Below are 18,011 nucleotides of genomic sequence, written 5' to 3' on the forward strand. Positions count from 1 at the left end.
CGTTCTTCGGCCCCCGTGGGGCCAGACCGGACAGATGGAGTACCCACCAGAGCTAGTTGAACAGAGCCCAGGCCGAGCAAGTTAGGGGAAATTCGGAGACGATGAGACCGGTGACGAACGGCGCCCATTGGTACATCTTGCTCTTCTTCTCGCGCGCCTCGTAAATGTCGCGTCGGTCGATGAATAGGGGTTGCAGCTGCCAGATGACACCGGGGCCACGAAGATGAATTTGAAGATGGTGAAGAGGTTCTGCTGCAGGTCCGTGAGGCTGTCACCGATGGACCAGAAGGTGAAGCCGTTGAGGAGAGCGAGACTGATGTGCATGGCGAATTTGTTGTCGAGGTAGTCAATGTTGCGGAAGAGCGAGATGTTCATGCGCTGCGTGACGAGCTTGGTCTGCGTCCACATGGACGCCGCAAACTCGTGGCCGTCGTCGACGGTCCCCGTAGGCCGGGCCGCCGCGTCCTCGACCATCCTGTCAATCTCCACCGAGAGGGCGTCGTGCTCGGGCGACTCGAGCCAGTGCTTGTTCCAGTCTTGGACGACACCCGAGCTCGGCGTGCTGGACACGACGTCGACAATGTGCTCGGCCGGGTTGGCGTCGGGCGGGCAGTGCGCTCCGAACCGGGAGAAGTAGGACTTGATGGTGCTGGCGTTTTCGCCGATATCACCAAAGTACACCGTCTTGCCCCCCTTGGCGAGGAGCAGCAGCGTGTCGAACTGTGTGAAGAGCTGGGCCGAGGGCTGGTGGATAGTGACCAAGATAGCCTGGCCGGCGGCGGCGAGCTTGCGAAGAAAGCGGATGGTATTGTACGCAGCCTGGCCATCGAGACCCGAGGTGGGTTCGTCAAGGAAGATCAGGATGCTAGGCTTTGATACGAGCTCGACGGCAATGGTAAGGCGCTTGCGCTGTTCAACCGAGAGGCCTGCGCCAGGGCGGCCGACTAGCGTGTGCTCGAGGTCCCTCAGTTCCAGGAGGTCAATAATCGTATCTACGTATTTCAGCTTCTCCTCGTCAGGAGTGTAGCGGGACTGGCGCAAGAGAGCCGAGAACTCAAGGGCCTCGCGGACAGTGGCCAACGACTCGTGAATATCGAGCTGTTCGACATAACCCGCAGAGCGCTGGAAAGAAATAGGGATCGGGCGGCCATCAACCAGAACAGAGCCGTGGATCGTTCCCTCGGTCTTGCGCTGCGCGAGGACGTCGAGAAGCGTTGTCTTTCCGGCACCAGAAGAGCCCATAAGGGCTCCGAGCATACCAGGCTTGACATATCCTTGCACATTGTCGAGGAGGACACGATCACCGTCGCTGGTCTTGACGGTGTAGGTAAGATTCTTCCAGGTGAAGATGCTCTCGTTGCGGATGAGCTCCTTGCCCACATTGCCAGATGGCGACTCGGCACCGGACTTGGGCGAAGTCTTCTCCTTGGTTCCGCCCTCAGCGTCGGAGGCGCTCTCCAAAAGATGCTTAGACTTGTGTTGCTGCTCACGAGGGATCAAAAGGCTGCGTCCACCCTCGCCCATCTGCTTCCACCTGTTGGTGAAAAAGATGGTGACGGCGACGAAAAACACCCACCATGCAATAACGATACCAAAGTTGCGCCAGACATGGCTATGGCTGAACGACATGTGGGCAAGATAGGCATCACCCGTGACGGAGGTGTCGCCTGGCGCAGCACCGCCCACTCTGGTGCATGATCGTCCTCCTCGGCCGTCTGTGTAGCCAGGACCGCTCGGGATGATGTAGGGGCCGACGCAATCAATCTGTGTGTCGTGAAATTCGTTGCCGAGCAGAGCCTCAAAACCGTACGACATGGGATTGATCCAGAATATCCAAACAAACCAAGGATGCATGATAGGCTTGATGATCATGTAGCCCATGTACACAAACAAAGCAACAACTGCCAGTCCTGATACCTTTGTCGCAGCGTCGAAAGTAGGGAATGCTGCGCCAATGAGTCGGAAGAGCGCCGTCATGGACATGGCCGTCATGAAGTTTGTGATCCAGTACGTAAAGAAAGCCTCGGCCGTGGTCCTCAAGCCGACCATGAAATAGAATACCAGACCAAAGTGAGTGACCTGGAAGAGAAGAATGGGAAAGTCGGCAGCGATCTGTGCGAGAACGACAGCTGCCGGATGATACAGGGCGAAAGAGCGATGCTTGGCGAGGATGGGCCTGCCTGTGAACGAGTCGGTGACCTCTGAGAGGGCAATGAGGGCGTTATACAAGATGGAGAAGAACAGAGCGCCACCCTTGAGGAAGAGACCGGCCGAATTGTCAGGGGTGTTGTAGAAGAGGGAGCCACCGATGAGTGCCTGAACAACCGTGGCGACTTGCTTGAGAATCAGCGTGGCCTTGTCTCCCCACATGAGCTGGTACTGCCTCGTTACAGCAGCCCTGATCTGAGTGAGCAGGTCGGCAGTAACGGCGGATTTCTGCGGCACTCCGCGGTGCTTCTCACGAGCAACAGACTCTTTGAAGACGGCGGTGTTTTCGGCAGCCTCGGCGCTTTGGGGGTAGGTTTCAATTTCTTCGAGCATCTTGGCCCTAATTCTCGAACCCTCGTATGCAGCGTGAATTTCGTGGGCTGTACGAGGAAACGTGTTTTCGAACCCAGGAGCAATGACACGCTCCGTAGGAACCGTCACGCCAGTCAAGAAATCACCTCGGTTCGAGCCCGAGTCTCGAACAAAACCGAGGCTTTCCATGAAGGGCACTGCGTCGACTTGAGGACCGTAGAAAATCTGTTGGCCCTCGTCGAGGACGAGTACTTTGTCGAAATGCTCATAAATGCCATTTCCGGCCTGGTAAAGAGTGACGATTGTGGTGAGCCCAAGAACGTCAGTCAGCACCCTGATCGCCTTGATCCATTCAAGTGCAGTGCTAGCGTCAAGGCCTCTCGTCGAGTTGTCCCAGCAGAACACGCTGGCACGGGTCGTCATGCATTCCAGAATCGAAACGCGCTTTCTTTCTCCTCCAGAAACGCCCCTCATGAATGCGTCTCCGACCTTTGTGTGTGCGGTGTGGGAGATGCCGACGGAACGCAGAAGGAAGTCTTTTTCGGCCTGAACGTACTCCTCGGCCGAGTTGATTCCCGGGGGCAAGACGTTTGGGACTTTCATGCGTGCAGCAAAGTTAATCGTGTCCTCCACGGTCAAGGCAGGGTAGAAGATTTCCTCCTCCGTATTCATGATGATCTGGCCATCGTATTGACGGGCCTCTTTCGCAGACATGTTTCCAAAAAACACATCTCCCGACACTTCTTCGTAACCGAGTCGGTTGTTGGAGAGCACACTGAGTAGCGTTGTGCACCCAGAGCCAGGTCGTCCGAGGACGAGGAGCATCTCTCCAGGCTTGACGCAACCGTGCGAGTTATGGATGATAGTCTTCAAGGGAGCATCTTTGCTCTTCTTGTGAAAGGGGTATAGCTGAGAAACGACGTTTTCGTTGAACGTGGCGTCGCTGCTGATGCCCCTGACTGTGAGGCTGTCCCAGGTTACACCGAGCTTTCGAGGCTTCTCTCCACCTGACTCGTCGTTGTTTTTCCTCTCGCGTACTTCAGGCGCCATGTGCCATTCTGAGCTGCTGGCAACAGGTGGTGACGCCGACTTGAAGCTGTAGTCCCCCGTTTCGTTATCCGTGTCGGCGGCCAGCGTTTGCTGGTCTGGAGTGATGGCCTCCATGTCGACGGCTGTCGAAGGTAAAAGGTGGCTGTGACAAGAGTGGCCTATTGATTCGAGGAGTTGAGAGTGTAGGAGAAGATTGTCTAGAAGATTGACTCAATCAATACATCAATGTGATCCACGATGGAAAGAGATATAGTCCTCGGCTGGATGCGCGTTTGCGGTCATCTCTGGTTTTGGTCAGAAATGTCCGTATACCAATGCTTACGCAGGGTCTCGCAGAGCCCTTTCCAATCACGAAAGCTTCCGCGATGAATCATCATCATAGCCATGGCCAGCTTGTAAAGAGTGAGGCAGTGTCCGTCTTGCGGTCATGAAAGCCGTAGGACCCACAGGTTTCGTTCTCAAAACCTCCGATATAACAAGAATGCAGTTGGGCTAAATAGCTCGATGCGTCATTACTTTTGATGGAAAAGAAAACACCCCTTCGGAGGATTGATGAACGTTCTCGTTGTTTTTTGGCGCCTGACTTTGGGGTCACAGATATGCCATGGGCCCACGGGGCACGACGCCGGAGGGAATTGATGATTACCTGTCAACCCCGAGTCCTCGGGTGGATTACCATGGCGCCATGCCTCATTGAGCCAAACGGCAACCCCGAAACCAGTCAAAGTTTATGGTATCGGGGCCTAGAAAATCAACATGTCTCAGCGAGTCAGGGAATGTCCTGCTCTAGATCAAACCCTCCGCGGAGGCTTTCATTTAAGAGGCCACGAGTTCCAGCCCGCGGTGCCGACAACAGCTTTGCAAGACTGCCCCTTTCTGCCCAGAGCCGCGCTGCACCTCAATCTCAATCCACACACACCGGTCGCCTGTCAAGCCATCCTGACTTGTTCATGTTCATTCATACAACAACACCCTACATCCTCAAGCACAGATCTTTCAATGGGGGTCTCAACAGTTCATCCTTCGCAGAAGCGTATATCATGTGAAGTGTGCAGGAAGCACAAGGCCAGATGCCAGCGTCTCAGCTCCAGTGACGCGAAATGCTCGCGGTGCACGCTGCTTGGCGTCGAATGTGTGACAGGGCAGCAAAAGAAGATCGGTAGGCCCAGGAGGCGCCCAGTCGTTGCTGGGGCCGAAACACCACAGACTCGACAATCAGAGAACACAAACACGTCACCTGTGCATCACCAGGCCACGCTGAACAGGGAGTATTCGGGGCACCACTCAAGTTCCCCGAACAGTTCTCCTGGGCCAGTCACTCTGCAAGGAAATCATCAACTGGGGTGGAATCTTGGCAACCTGTCTCCATCCCCCACATCTACACCCCTGACGCAAACACCAGTTGTCGACAATGGAGCTCTTGGAACAGCAATATGGCCATCTTTTGACGTCGAGTCCTACGATCAAAACACCTTTGCCGGATCAACAATTGATCACTACGGAGATGGCCCCTACATGTTTGAACCGAGTTTGGATTTCGACTTGTCGTCGCAAGCCCCATACACAGAGCAGGCGCCAATGGCCATGCCGTCCCCCCCTGAAGAGCTTTGCGAAACAACCAAACTTACCATGACGAAGCCGGTGCTGGATCATGGCAAGGTGGATGATATAGCCGTATCGGAAGCCATATCCAAGCTTTCCAAGATGAATCTGGACTTGCACATTCGCGTCGCGGCCGCCGAGATGCACAAGTCTAATATCAACTTCAATCGCATCATATACGACGATAGTCCGCTCTTCATCGACAACACCACGCTGGCAGACTTCATACTGAAGGCATCGCAAGAGATCCATCTCATTATGACGCGATTACGCGGCAACCGAACAACCCGGGGCATGTTGGGTGGCTTCGCCAACGCGGACAAGATTCTGGCGAGTATTCTTCCCCCCTCACCGCAATCCAGTCAAGGTGAAGTCTACCCTACGGGCGTGACTCCATCTCACCCATATCCGGCCGCCGCGGGCGAGCCATTGCTGGCACCTCTCGCCCTGACCCTCACAAGCATCTACACCCAGCTGATCACGCTCTTCGAGCTGATTCTGGAGCACCTCTCATCCCGGATCCAGCGCATTGGTTCGGATCCCATCGCGCCCATCAACGGACTCACGGTCGGGGGCTTGCCGCTAGTCAAGCCGTGCGTACAGGGTATGATGTTTGCCGAGGTCATCATCCAGATTCTGGTCAAGTTCGAGCAAGCTTTGGGGATAGTCCCGTCGCCTGAGGGCAGCGGCACAGGTCTGCTATCCGCGCGGCAGATCAGCGTTCTGTGGAGCGAGCTGGACGAAGGGCCAGGCATCATGCCGGGCCAGGGCATGCTGAGGCCAGCAAGACTGAAGAAGTCTTTCGAGAGGGTGGCTGCTATTTTCAAGCACCTTTCCATCGAACTGTAACTGTATATTATCTACCCTAGAGAGTCTGGCGGCTGGCCTGATTAGACGTGATGTATGTACTCTGCATTGTTTGATCGAATTAGATTCCGTATATCTGATGAACTGAACAAGCACGCCGATTGCGGGGTGAGAAGGCCATGGGATTCGGGACATCACGCGAACAGAAAGACCTGGGAATCTATCAAGGAGTCTCAGGCACGCAAGTCACAGGCCATGATCATCCAGGTCAAAGCTCTTGAATCAGGACGGGCCGCAGAAAAGGTTATTTGGTTGGCAAAGAAAGATCGATATCACCAACATCAACACGGCGCTACGCGTTGAATTCCGATGAAATATGGATGGCGGTGCCGTTGGTTGTGTCATCTGTTCCTTGCACCCAGCCGTCAGCCCTGGTGCAGCTGTCCAAGATGCGACTAGCAGTCTCGGCGATCTCGCGACTGGGTATTGCAAATTAGTGAAGAAACGGTCACGAAACGGTTACGGTGAGCTTACAAGGTTGTCTTTCCTCCAAGGTTCGGACCGGCGCCTCCCCATATCTGCGCAGTGCCGTGAGCGTAATAGAGTTGCCGGGACGCTGTCATCGGGACCTCATTATCCGGGTTGCCGCGAAGCTGGTCAATGCAGTTGACAGCATCCGTGACCTGGTCTTGTCAGTCGGGCATGTTGTTTTTGGCTAGTGGCGGAATTGTCCACGGGAACTTACGCGGGATTCTTGCCTTTCCAGCTGGTTACAAGAAGCATGGTCCTCCGCGCTGGCGGTGTTCAACCCCGCTAAGAATGCATCAAGGGCCTCCTGCAAAGACAAATAGTCTCCTTCGGGGTTCTCAGCATAGTCAGAGACCCATTTCTCAATCGAGAAAAAAGGGGCTGGCTGCGCAGAAATATGAGCCTCGCTGGCGGGGAGGCGGCTACCAAAGGAGCCAAAGCCACGGCGGCCAGCACAGGGAAGGTGAAGTTAACCATGATATCGAAATGTCTCAGGTAAACAAGAACTCGCTCGGCCCAAGTACATGTAAGCAGTGAGGGGAGCACTCGGGAGACCAATCTGCCGTGTGCGAAGCGGTTATACATAGTATGCGTCAAAAAGACCAGATTCTGTCATTTCCTTTTTGGCCCCCGGTTCATACTCATGTTCTTGGCCAACAGGGCCGTCATGATCGAAATGCATGCAGACACCGCCCTTGCGCAGCGAATTGAATGTCGCGTCAGGTACCTTAACTGCATCAGTGGAGGAGCAACCAGTCGGAACAAGGCCCTGCCATCGTCAGGTCGCTGCCAAGGGCACTTCGACCCCACTGACTCCGTGTCTCTCAACCACCGACTTGCTAGCGCCAACAGCGTTTGATGAATGTTACCATGCGCCCCGTGCATCTCGACTCGGAACACGGGTCTTACCCGTTCAGGCAAAAATTGTCAGCATTTAGGTTGCGGCAGAGTTGAGCAGGTGGAGTCTTTGCCCACCTCACTCAGACTCCCTCACTCTGGGTCTTCTGTACATGTATGTGCCAGCCGTGTCCGACACGGTAGCCTTGTCCGACACGGTAGCCTTGTCCGACACGGTAGCCTTGTGCCAACGTGGCGCCCCACTCATGGTGCATTGTTGAAAACGTTGTCTTTCAAGCTGTGTACATGTACATGTACATGCTATCGAAGCTCATCGTTAGCCATGCCACTGTCGAGATGGGGGACATTACATGTAGTCACCTTGGCCAAGATGTCTTTTGGGGGAGGCTGGGCCCTATCAACCCGCAGTTCCGAGTCCAAGGACCGCAACTTGCCCTACGGGCGATCGATCAGCGATCACCGCTGTGCCCCCCCCCCTGAATTTCTCCCACGAAGCCCATCACAGAACGCATGATCCATCTGGTAGCGCCAACCGCACCGCACAACACCCACTTCGAGATGCAGACATGGTACCTCAGGCCTCCAGTGCGTCTCGTCGCTTTCGAATCGGCGCGCGAGGGCGGATCGGTCGCGGATGAACACTCGCATACAGGCTGAGCCCAGCCGAGATGAACAACAGGGGGAATCGGTAACGTAAGCCGGACCGGATTTGGAGGGTTCCGGAGCAACGGACACGGCCGCAACTGCATGTGTGCGGGCCATGTCACTATCTTGATTGCAGATACTCATATTACGTACCTGATGTCAAGCCCTTCCGTGGTAAGAGCAAAATCCCGAGCCTTGATCACGAATGAAGGTAGGTGAAGCTCGGGCAAATATATACTGTTTGAGGTTACATAAATGCTTTGGTGAGCCAAACGAGTGCCCATCAGCTTCATCCACCTATGTCAACATTCTCACCCACTTCAACATGCCTAGCTAACATCGCGGCAGCCTGCCACGTAGAAGCTCGGGGTTCCCACCTAGCTGTTGATTGAGTCTGGTGGAGAGAACAACATTGATCTGCTGGTTGAAGATCCACGATCCTTGCACCCTGCCATCAGCTCTCGTGCAGTGGTCCATAATCTTGCCGCCAGACTGGGCTACTTGGAGGCTGTTGAGCTGTGAGCAACCGCCCGACCAGAGTTGTGCGGGATACAGAGGCGGACGTACTGAGTGATCTGCTTCGCCTGCTGCAAGAAGGCGCCATTTGTTGACGCCCACAGTTGCGCTGTACCACGACCACGCCAGGATCGGGAGGCCTGTCCTGCTGCGATGTTGGCAGATTGGGAGCCTCTTCGGCTGGCCTCGTTGATACACGCCACCGCATCCGCAATCTGAACATGTTAGAAGGCTGGTTAGGATAGCAAAGAGGCTGCGATGAAAGACATACGCGACATTCCTTGAAAGGAACGTGATTGCAGATGGGAGATCGCTTTTGCAGTCGAGTGCTGTTCAATGTAGCTTCGAATGCAATGACAGCTTCTTCGACAGAAGAATGATCTCCGTCGGGATCGTTGCCAATGTCGGTAGCCCATTTCTCAATGGAGAAGGGGACCATGTCAACACTGTCCGGACTTGCTGCCGCTGGAGCAGCAGTGACGAATGACAGCAATGACAGCATGGCCAGTGCCGGGAAAGTGAGTCTGACCATATTGGAGGAGAAGAGATGACTGTCTGTCTGAAACGGTTTGACGTGAGAATGTGCCCTGAGGAGTGAAGGGTTTGAAGAGAAGACACAAGCGGGTGCGCCCTTCTCTTTATAATACTGCGCTGCCACGAAGAAGCGGTGGAAAATTGAGCAGACCTTCGGCCTGGCAGCGGCTCAGTGTCCAGTGTAGTCTTTCCTTGTGGTGAAGATGCAGCACTCGCGCAAGGATGAACTGATTCCGCATGCCCGACCAGCGGCTCCACGCTCCAGTCTGATGGCCGTGTTGGTTGTATGGCAGCAAACACTTGTTGTTGAGCATATTTGTGCCAATGATGGGTCTTATGCCTAGCCACGAAGATATGGGCGGGTATTCACTGGTATACCAGCGACAACTGCCATATGCGTCTCGAAGCATCCTGGCGGCTCACAGGTTTGAGCTGCAGCGGACCACGTACCAAAACGGTCATGGTTTCTTGGCGAAGGGTCCAAATGCACATTCACAGAAATGAGCATAGTACCATAAAATACCAATGATAACTTTCAGGTAAGATCTCATTGAGCTCATCATGGTAGTTCAGCATGAGGAACTGACAGTAGATTGAGGTATACAGTAGCAGTCACTAGCATTGCGAACGAGGTTTACCGTATGACAACATACTCCTCAAGTCTCAGTAGAAACTTTTCAGTCTGAGGCAACTGCCTACCTACCTACCTAGGTAACGTAATGTACGATCGTGGGTCAGGGAACCGTTAGTGCCAGCAAGATGTTACCCACGAAGATGTCTCGGCGTATATATCCAGTTGCTGCAGCATGACTACTTCCCTGCATAGACGAGATTGAAATGACCACGGCTTAATGTGTGCATATAACATACTGAGAAGAAAAAAAGGTGTCAGGCGACCCTGCAGAGCTGCCAAGCAGGGGGATCGGTCAGGGGCTAAGGGCTACGATAAACGTATATATATATACTGCGGAGGGCCAGAATTCGGATGTATCCCAACCCCCTACTTTTATTCTCTTGCCTGCGGACTACGTGTGGAAGACCTCTTCACTCTGTTCTAAACAACGCTCCGACAAGAGGTCCCAGGCTTCTCCCTCACTAGGACACGTGGTGCAGCATAAAGGGTTCTGTATAGCCGCCTAAGCATGTGTGGGCGTCTAGACCGGGCTATCCACTGATACCAAAGTCCGTGACCGCTTGATTGTCTCGAGAATCGAGGTTCAACTATGGTGCAGCTATACCTAAGGCACTTCATGAGCAGGGCCACCCGGTGCTCCAGATTATAACTCAAGGCTGACGTGATCTTGACGCGATGATGGGCGGCTTGCAGGTGACAATGCAGAGCTCATATCAAAATCACCTGTGACCATGCCTTAGGTTCGCTTGCTGGCTAGATCTCCCGAGCTCAAAAGGATCCGTGATTGTGGTGATACCTGGTCAGACACAGTCGTCTTCCTCTACGCATCTGAATCATGTCGGCCACAATGTGGATTACTCATCGTCTAATAAGACGCTTCGGGTTGGCTCTCGGAGGAGCGGTGATGACCACTTGGCAAGAAAACAATTGGAAAGCATGGCAGGCACCAAGCGTAACATCCTTCGAAAACATTTTTGATTGTCAATGGCTTGCAACTCAATGAATTATAGCAACCAACCTCCTCACTCGACGATGGGCAGACTGAGAGGTCAAAGTGACACAGGCCAGTACTGGACCGGGCTTTTCTCACAGAATACCTAGCCATCATGGTAGTGTGATAATGGTCTGATCATAGACCTCGTTCCGTCCTCACCGCACCGCGTCGTCGCTGTGCGCATGGGGAAGCTTGAGTTGAAGCAGTATTGCTACATTTCACGTCATTGGCCTTTCTGTTGTGTTGGGTGCCGAGCCGGCGCCAAAGCCATCTTTCAAAGCGGCCGGGTCCACCGGCCCGGCTGATCAGCCCCATCAGACACGGCAGAGTGCCGGACATTTTCGGCTTTTCTACTCGGATGCCTTGCCCTGACATCCACGTCTGTACACTACACGATCCGCAGGTGGGTGGTCAGACATGAGACCGCACCTGGTCAGACTCCGAACGCACGAGGAGAAGAGGCACAACTCGCTCGTGCCAGCTGGCAAGCATCACATCACCACCGTACCAGCTCACCTGCATGGTCATCAATCACCTTGCACTTGGCAGGCTGCTTGGAGAAGACTGAAGACTGCTCGACGTGCTTACTCAGTAAGTATCTGTTTGAGCGGACACTGAATGACTACTGGCCATCAGTGGCAGCCCGCCTTTTCTCGGGTTGCTCCCCGATTTTGACAGCATGACGCAAGCACCATAGCCGAGCTCGAGCCACCTCGACGTTCCAGATTTGTGCTCTTTCGCTCGGCGGGCAGGGTTTATTTTTCCTAGGGGCGCGGGGAACCAACCAGGCACAGATCTTCAACGGGGCGCTTATAGCCCCTGAAAAAGCGCAGCCACCAACGTGTATCAACTACATGTACACGCAAAAAGCTGAAAACTCCAAAGAAACAAGGATGAAGGCTTGGGGGTTGGAGGGAGTTTTCTGCGGAAAAGAAAGCCTTCAAACAGGACGCCCCCCCCTCGACGCGACTCCGGAAAAGAAAATTTAGCGCATGCGGTTTATGTAACCTGACATGGCGCCGTGTGAATCAGTCATTCAGCCTGTTATCAACGTAGGGATTCCCTTTCCTGGCCATTCGTGCGGCGTAGTGGGGGGGGGGGGGGGGGGAGAAGAGGGAGTGCCAACGCCCGTGAGGGACAACAGAGCGTGAACGTGTGTGGACCAGCTGAGCTCATTTCATTCCAGAACGACGGTGCACGCCACAGAGGCTTGCCCTCTCCTCCCGCCCCCTATGGCTCAGTCCGTCAACAAGGAGTCCGGCCAGATCGGATAGTGGGGACGGCGGAATAAAACCTCTCAAAGGCCCCAGTGGCTGCAAGGAAGTGCTATAGTATTGATTGCACAACTATCAACACGTCATAGTACAAGGAGGGTGCTTTTCACTTGCAGCTGGTTAGATCGCCGGCATTCTCGAGCGGTCTACATGTAGTGTTGATGGGATGCATCTGCCAGGAGGGTTTTTACGCGTCCTCGATCATCCTAGTTGGGGCAGTACGTGTACTGTACATGTACAGTAAGTTGGGCGAGCAGTGCCGGATGTGTGTTGAACGTGTACATGTAAGGATCGTCGTATTCGATGGAGAAAAGCAGAGCTTGACTGAAGTAAAGTTTGCCATGAACATGTGAGCCGGATGAGTACTCCGCTCGCTCCAGGCATCCACAACGTGGATAAGCACGTCGCTGGCTGCAAAGCTTCCTGAAGGGGGCCGTGAGTGGGTACAATCACGCAAACACCCTGAGGCCGGTGGTCCTCTTTAGAAAAGATCCCATCTCTTTGGTCCTGCTGTTATAGGCAATAAGCACAATGTGCAGCTTCATATGCGAGCTGCAGACGCGGCGGGCAGCTAGCGGAGGCCGGTTCGAGCGCCGAGCAGACGGCACAGGCCCTTCGTATTCATGCCGGACGGCCGAGGACACATGTCGGGTACATGCTGAACACGGAAGAACCGGATGGTCTGAAAGGGAGAGGGAGGGTGGGGTGACATGGTCCAAGAGCGAGAGCACTCTACACAAGCCGACCGAAGAAAGCCTTGGGGCAACGGGGGAGGACCTTGCTGCAGCGAGCATGTCCCTGATTAATGATTGCCATGACCCGCCATGGGGATGCCTGCATCTTTAGCCCCCATTTTGTGCCCGGACTGTCTTTACGAAGCAGGCTGTGCCTCCCGCGAGAATCTCAAAATCAATCAAGCTGTTTCTCGAATGTCGATAGGGCAGCCGCATTCCACAACTGGGACACACTCCCGCCGGAATGTTTGCATGGCAACTGTGGCAGCCATTCGAAGAGCGACACGAGGTAGCAGCGGCTGTGCTGGCAATGATCGGCCCACTTCCAAGATAACGAGAGAAACTGGAACGGCTGACAGAGCAGTCGAGTTCGAGGTGAGGGCGAGATTCGACACAACAGTGTGCCGGCAGCGGCACACCCGAAAGCCACAAGCGCCATAGCAGTCGGTATCGAAGCCGCCATGTGCAACGCTGCAGCCTCCCCGAACAAACAAGTCGTGGGCCAGTCGAGCGGAGCCTGGCCTCGTCATTCAGGTCGCAATGTGCCCCAAAGCAGATCGATGGCTCAGAAGAAGTGGTGTCCATCGCTCGACAACACCCTTCAGCTGGTGACGACCCTTGTGAAAGCTACTGCACTCTGCACAAAGAAAGCGGGCAGAAAGTATCTGTTTCAGGCTGCGACCTTGGAACCCCCTCGGCGGCGTTTCGCAATTGGTGCTGTCGAGCCGAGAAGCAATCGTGGACCAAAGTTATGCGTGCCCATTTTGTGCACTTGGTTTTGTGACTGCTACATGTACATGTAGGCACATTTGTGCATCGCTGTCCGTCTTGTGCTCGTTCTTTTGGGCCTGCCTGGCAGTCTCACATGCCCTTCGGCGATCCGTGTGCCTTGGTATTACGGGGCCGACTCCAGTGGGAAATGCTGAGCGCTGATCAAGCCTGATGAAGGGCCTGATGAAGGGGGCTTGAGGGCTGGATGCTTTCGACAAGCAAAGCAAGCAGGCCTCTCGTTTCGAATCGATTCGATGCATGTCATGGCCTGCTCAAATGCCCAAGTTGACGACCTGATCGCGGCCTTGTAACATAATCAATGAGGCGAGTCGTGAGAGGCAACCCAGAATCCTACCGCCCCTGACGGTTGCATAGAAGGAACCTCGTGAAGACAACCATTGTGTACATGGTGGTAGTAGTACCATGTAAAGTAGGTGGTAGCACATGGCATGGACCAGGAATCACCACACCCACTGCTTCATGAAAAGATAGGCAAGAGGGAGGGGGGGGGGAGCTCAAATGTACCATGTACACCGTCTTGATCTGCTGGTGTGGGAGGGGGTCTCGAGGACTCGCTTCTGCTGTTGTGAACATCGCAGATGTTGAGCCCTGTCTGGAAAAAGTCGTTCAAATGTTAACAGAAAGAGAGGGGCCAAGGTTCGTATGGTAAGTAGCAGATACCTGGTCATCTATCCTTCACTTTGTCACTTGTCTGGTGGCCCTTTGCCTGACAGCGCGGGCCTTTGGGATGGATCTACAGGGCTCTGACCAATCAGTCTGGCACTGTGGAGGCCTTGGTCAGGAACAAACCGTGTTCATTGGCTCACGCGATTTAGTGGCCGAATGCGGCTTTTCCTGCCACACACCCGGGTGTAGTGCATTTGCGTGTTGCGATGCAACTGCGGGTAGGGGCCAACGGTCAACGGGGCATGATGACTGGCTGGCCTTCACTCAGCACACCCCCTCTGCTGTGACATGACCCCCTGGGTGGGGCAGCAATCTCGCTTTCCTTCCTCATCAAACCCACTTCCAACAAAACACGCCAGTCCCTTCCAATTCCTGCCGCGGGTCCTTTCGTTCCCTCGCCCGTCAGTCCCAGCCAGTCCCAGCCAGTCCAGTCCTGTGCGTGCCCGAGTCCCACTGTTCACTGGCGCTTCACCCTCGTTCATCCACCCTCACGTTCTCCTCTCTCCCCCTTCCACCCACAGTCATTCTCTCGCTCTCGCCCATCGATCGTTGTTCGGGAACCCCAAACGCCCATCAGCAACAGTACAGCGTCATCCGTTCTCTCATTCTGCTTCTCTCCGGGGTTCTTTGAGGAAAAGAACAATACTCAACTCTCGGCCGGGTCACACACGTCGAAGACCCCGAGTTGTCCTCGGATGCAACAACCACGCCAGTGATTCTACACATCGACTAGACTCGCATCACGAGTACAATCATCAAAAAGACATTAACCGACTTTGTCTGGCCCTCGAGGGAACCTGATCTTTGGACCGACGACAACATCCCCTACTTTCACGGTACGCGTTCGACGCCTGGTTCGCTCAACCGGCATCCCAACCGCTGCCGACCATTGGCTCTGACCCTCGACTCTCGTTACTTTCATCTTTCCCTCGACCTACCTCAACATGAAGTTTTCTCAAGTAGCTTGGGCCTGCTTGGCCGCCGCCACCTCGGTGCAATCCCAAGAAGCGCCAGTGAAGGTCAAGCCGTACCCTCAGGGTGCGCCTCTGCTCGACAACCAAGTATACCAGGGTTGCTTCAGTTCCCGGGGCGAGCTACAAAAGATCTACTCCGACAGGAACGTCAGCAATGGAGCCTGTGCCGGTGCATGCAAGGCGAAATACAACGTGTACGCAATGAACGGCGCCACTTGCTACTGTGGTAACACCTACCCAGCCGCAAAGGACCTTGTCGACCAGGACAAGTGCAACTACAACTGCCCAGGCTATCCTTATGATGCCTGTACGTGCCTCCTCTTCCACACTGGCCCCTTGAAATTGACGAGCTGACAACGAATACAGGTGGCGGCATCAAGGACGGAACCTTCTATGATGTCTTCAACTCTGGTCTCGATGTTGTGGTTGAGAACTTTGTGCCCACAGTGACGTCGACTTCGTCGATACCTGCCGCGACTACCACAGAAGTCTCGAACACTCCATCTACAACGGCTGGACAAGACGCCGTGACAACTGCAAGCAGCGCCCCTGTCGAGACCGACAGTGGAGAGTCTGGGAATGGCGGTCCTTCTATTGGCGGCATCATCGCGGGTGTCGTTGTAGGCGTGGTCGCCATGGCTGCTATTGCTGGCGCCATCTTCTGGTGGGTGCGTCGCAAACGCAACTCTGAGATTGAGGAAGAACACCGCCGCAACGCCGCGGTGAACTCTTTCATTGCCGGTGCGAAGCCCCCGAGCAGCAGTGGCGGTATTTCCATGACCGATTCTCGCATGGATCCCGGTTTTGCTCACCGCCGGATGAGCGACGGCAGCATCGCCGACAACCAAGATTATTCGCGCAAGATTCTTCGAGTACGTTTCCATAGCTTCCACAGTGTCGGAGAGACCAACTAACATGGCTAGGTAACCAACGCATGAGAGAGCGCCATGCCAGTCACGACGAACGACCTCTGCCCGTGATCACCTCACCACAAATACACTCATTTCCTCGGCATTTTAGGCGTTTCTGATGTTTCTCTTGCTGGTTTTACTTTGGGCGGCTTGATCGTCGAGGCGATACGAGCACGGTGTTGATTTGTTGTATTTTCTCGTCTCATCTGTCTTGTCACGGTGCAGGGATATCCATCAGCTCGAGGTTTACGACGGAGGTTCATTTGCGAGTTGGATTTTCATTTTCGAAAACGCACCATCACCGCCATCCAACCCACCCAACGGACACCGAGCAACAATTAACGCCATCCACTCCTTCATTTTCCCCAGTTTACAGCTCTTATTCTTTTTAGACCTTCAGAGGTATACCGGGTGTCTCGAGACACCCTCACCCACCGACTCATGGTACGGGCCATTGACCACCGGTTTCTGGTTCATGGACAAAGCTATCTTTGTACATGAATAGAGTAAGATGATCGCTGGCCCGGCCTCCTACATACCTACACATACCTGTTTTACGATTTTTGGATGGATCAGTGGTGGAGATGGAGTACTGCAGCACGGACGGCTGAGGGAGTCTCGTGGCGTGTATAGATAGGGTGCCCCCCCCCCTCAATCCCACCGGCTGAGCCATGGATGTGCTGCGGTTATCCTGGCCCGACGGAAGAGGGGAGGAGCTCATGTGTGCTGGGCTTCTGGGATTGGAGACGGGACATGTCCGGCATCCGGGGCAGGCTGGCTCGCGTTGGATGCTGTGCCGTTAGGGATGCGCTGGCAGGCGTGTGGGTAGCTCGGTTTACGTAGAGCTACGCATTGTAATCGAGCATAAAAGTGATCAGAACTCATCGCCGCATACTGGTGCGTTTTTTCTTGCTCCTAATTCCGAAGTTCTACAACAGTATCCTGTTATTTCCATTCGGAGATTTCAGAGCTGTCACGACAAAAGCACAAGGCCCCATCAACGCGGTCATGATGAGACGCAGCCCAAGCGACGCCGATTTTCCAACAACAAACCAAGGCATCCATCGACTCGAGCCAGAGCATCACAGGAGCTCTCCTCACCCGAACCCACGATTCGGGGATGACCGACCAGCCAAGACCCAGGGAACCGAGGAGGGCCGTGTGGGTTCGCGGGGAAACCAGCCGAGACGTGTGTGCTCAGATGCGCCAACAAGTGCCGTTCCCTGTGCTGCGTTCAGGTACGGGTCGGTCAGTGTTGGTGGGGGAAGTGCGAAGGAGGCCGCCTCCCCTCTCTCTTTGCCCCTTGCTGACTACCTTACCTTACTCCTGGCTGTTTGGCTGTCTAAGGTACCTAAGCTAGCTGGCTGGGTAGCTAGCTGGGCACCTGTTTGGGTCACGGGGGCGACGAGAAGCAAGTCACACAGACTTGAGAGGGGGACAGACCGTTTGGGCTTGGGCGGTTTCGATCGGTTCGGGCAAGACCCCCTGACGATCACGGTGCGATTTATCCTGTGTGTGTGTGGATGAAGGCTCCATTTTTTCAATGATGGGGCGTCGGCACTGCCACTTGGGTTCCTGGGTTTGGAAAGGGGAAGACTGCTTTAAGGACGCGGGCTTGTTTGTCTGGCAAGCGGTTTGCAAAAAAAATGGCCCCAATTAAATTCCTCACCATTATAATAACCTACGAAATGGCCGAACAACCCCATCACTAGACGCCTACGAAATCCAGGATCCTAGGGGTTATTGAATATATGGAACGGTATAAGATTCCCTATTTCAAAAGACGCCTTTTTACGTTAAACGGAGTTCCAGTTCGTACTAGAAATCGGATCCTCAAGGAACACCGCGACCGACGCCTCTATAACGACCCCTAGAGACTAGAGACCCGTAGCCGCCTAAGATCCCTTACGCCTAGGGACCTAGAACTTATAGAGCAGTTAATCTAGAAGGCTAGATTTGAGGCCGGTACCCT

General features: G+C 54.4%; 4 protein-coding genes across 4 annotated transcripts in view; 2 read left to right on the forward strand and 2 right to left on the reverse strand.

Moving 5' to 3' along the window:
• The window catches only part of VDAG_04004 (multidrug resistance protein CDR2), a gene marked incomplete at both ends in the record, with an annotated part of 4,712 nt that extends 1,028 nt beyond the window's left edge, over positions 1-3,684 (reverse strand). Inside the window, one exon of the mRNA XM_009654088.1 lies at positions 101-3,684. Within this exon, the coding sequence (XP_009652383.1) occupies positions 101-3,684 (3,584 nt within the window). The remainder of the gene's footprint in view (positions 1-100) is intronic.
• Positions 3,685-5,199: 1,515 nt separating this feature from the next.
• On the forward strand, positions 5,200-6,077 carry VDAG_04005 (C6 zinc finger domain-containing protein; the record flags this gene model as incomplete). Its single annotated transcript, XM_009654089.1, has 1 exon — positions 5,200-6,077. One exon carries the CDS (start codon positions 5,200-5,202, stop codon positions 6,019-6,021), a length of 822 nt encoding a protein of 273 aa, XP_009652384.1. The 3' UTR covers positions 6,022-6,077.
• A 1,406-nt stretch (positions 6,078-7,483) lies between these two features.
• VDAG_04006 (uncharacterized protein) lies at positions 7,484-9,058 on the reverse strand (the record flags this gene model as incomplete). Its single annotated transcript, XM_009654090.1, has 5 exons — positions 7,484-7,642; positions 7,918-8,108; positions 8,164-8,204; positions 8,578-8,741; positions 8,798-9,058. 5 exons carry the CDS (start codon positions 9,056-9,058, stop codon positions 7,484-7,486), a joined length of 816 nt encoding a protein of 271 aa, XP_009652385.1.
• Positions 9,059-14,667: 5,609 nt separating this feature from the next.
• VDAG_04007 (uncharacterized protein) lies at positions 14,668-16,703 on the forward strand. Its single transcript, XM_009654091.1, has 3 exons — positions 14,668-15,435; positions 15,495-16,000; positions 16,052-16,703. Exons 1-3 carry the CDS (start codon positions 15,099-15,101, stop codon positions 16,064-16,066), a joined length of 858 nt encoding a protein of 285 aa, XP_009652386.1. The 5' UTR covers positions 14,668-15,098; the 3' UTR covers positions 16,067-16,703.
• Positions 16,704-18,011: the final 1,308 nt, after the last annotated feature.

This window comes from Verticillium dahliae, genomic scaffold (genome assembly GCF_000150675.1).
Source record: "Verticillium dahliae VdLs.17 supercont1.6 genomic scaffold, whole genome shotgun sequence".
NCBI lineage: Eukaryota > Fungi > Ascomycota > Sordariomycetes > Glomerellales > Plectosphaerellaceae > Verticillium > Verticillium dahliae.

Coding starts and splice junctions, on each gene's coding strand:
- VDAG_04007 (XM_009654091.1), top strand. CDS start 15,099: ATGAAGTTTTCTCAAGTAGCTTGGGCCTGCTTGGCCGCCGCCACCTCG. Junction 15,436..15,494: donor AGGCTATCCTTATGATGCCT/GTACGTGCCTCC, acceptor CAACGAATACAG/GTGGCGGCATCAAGGACGGA.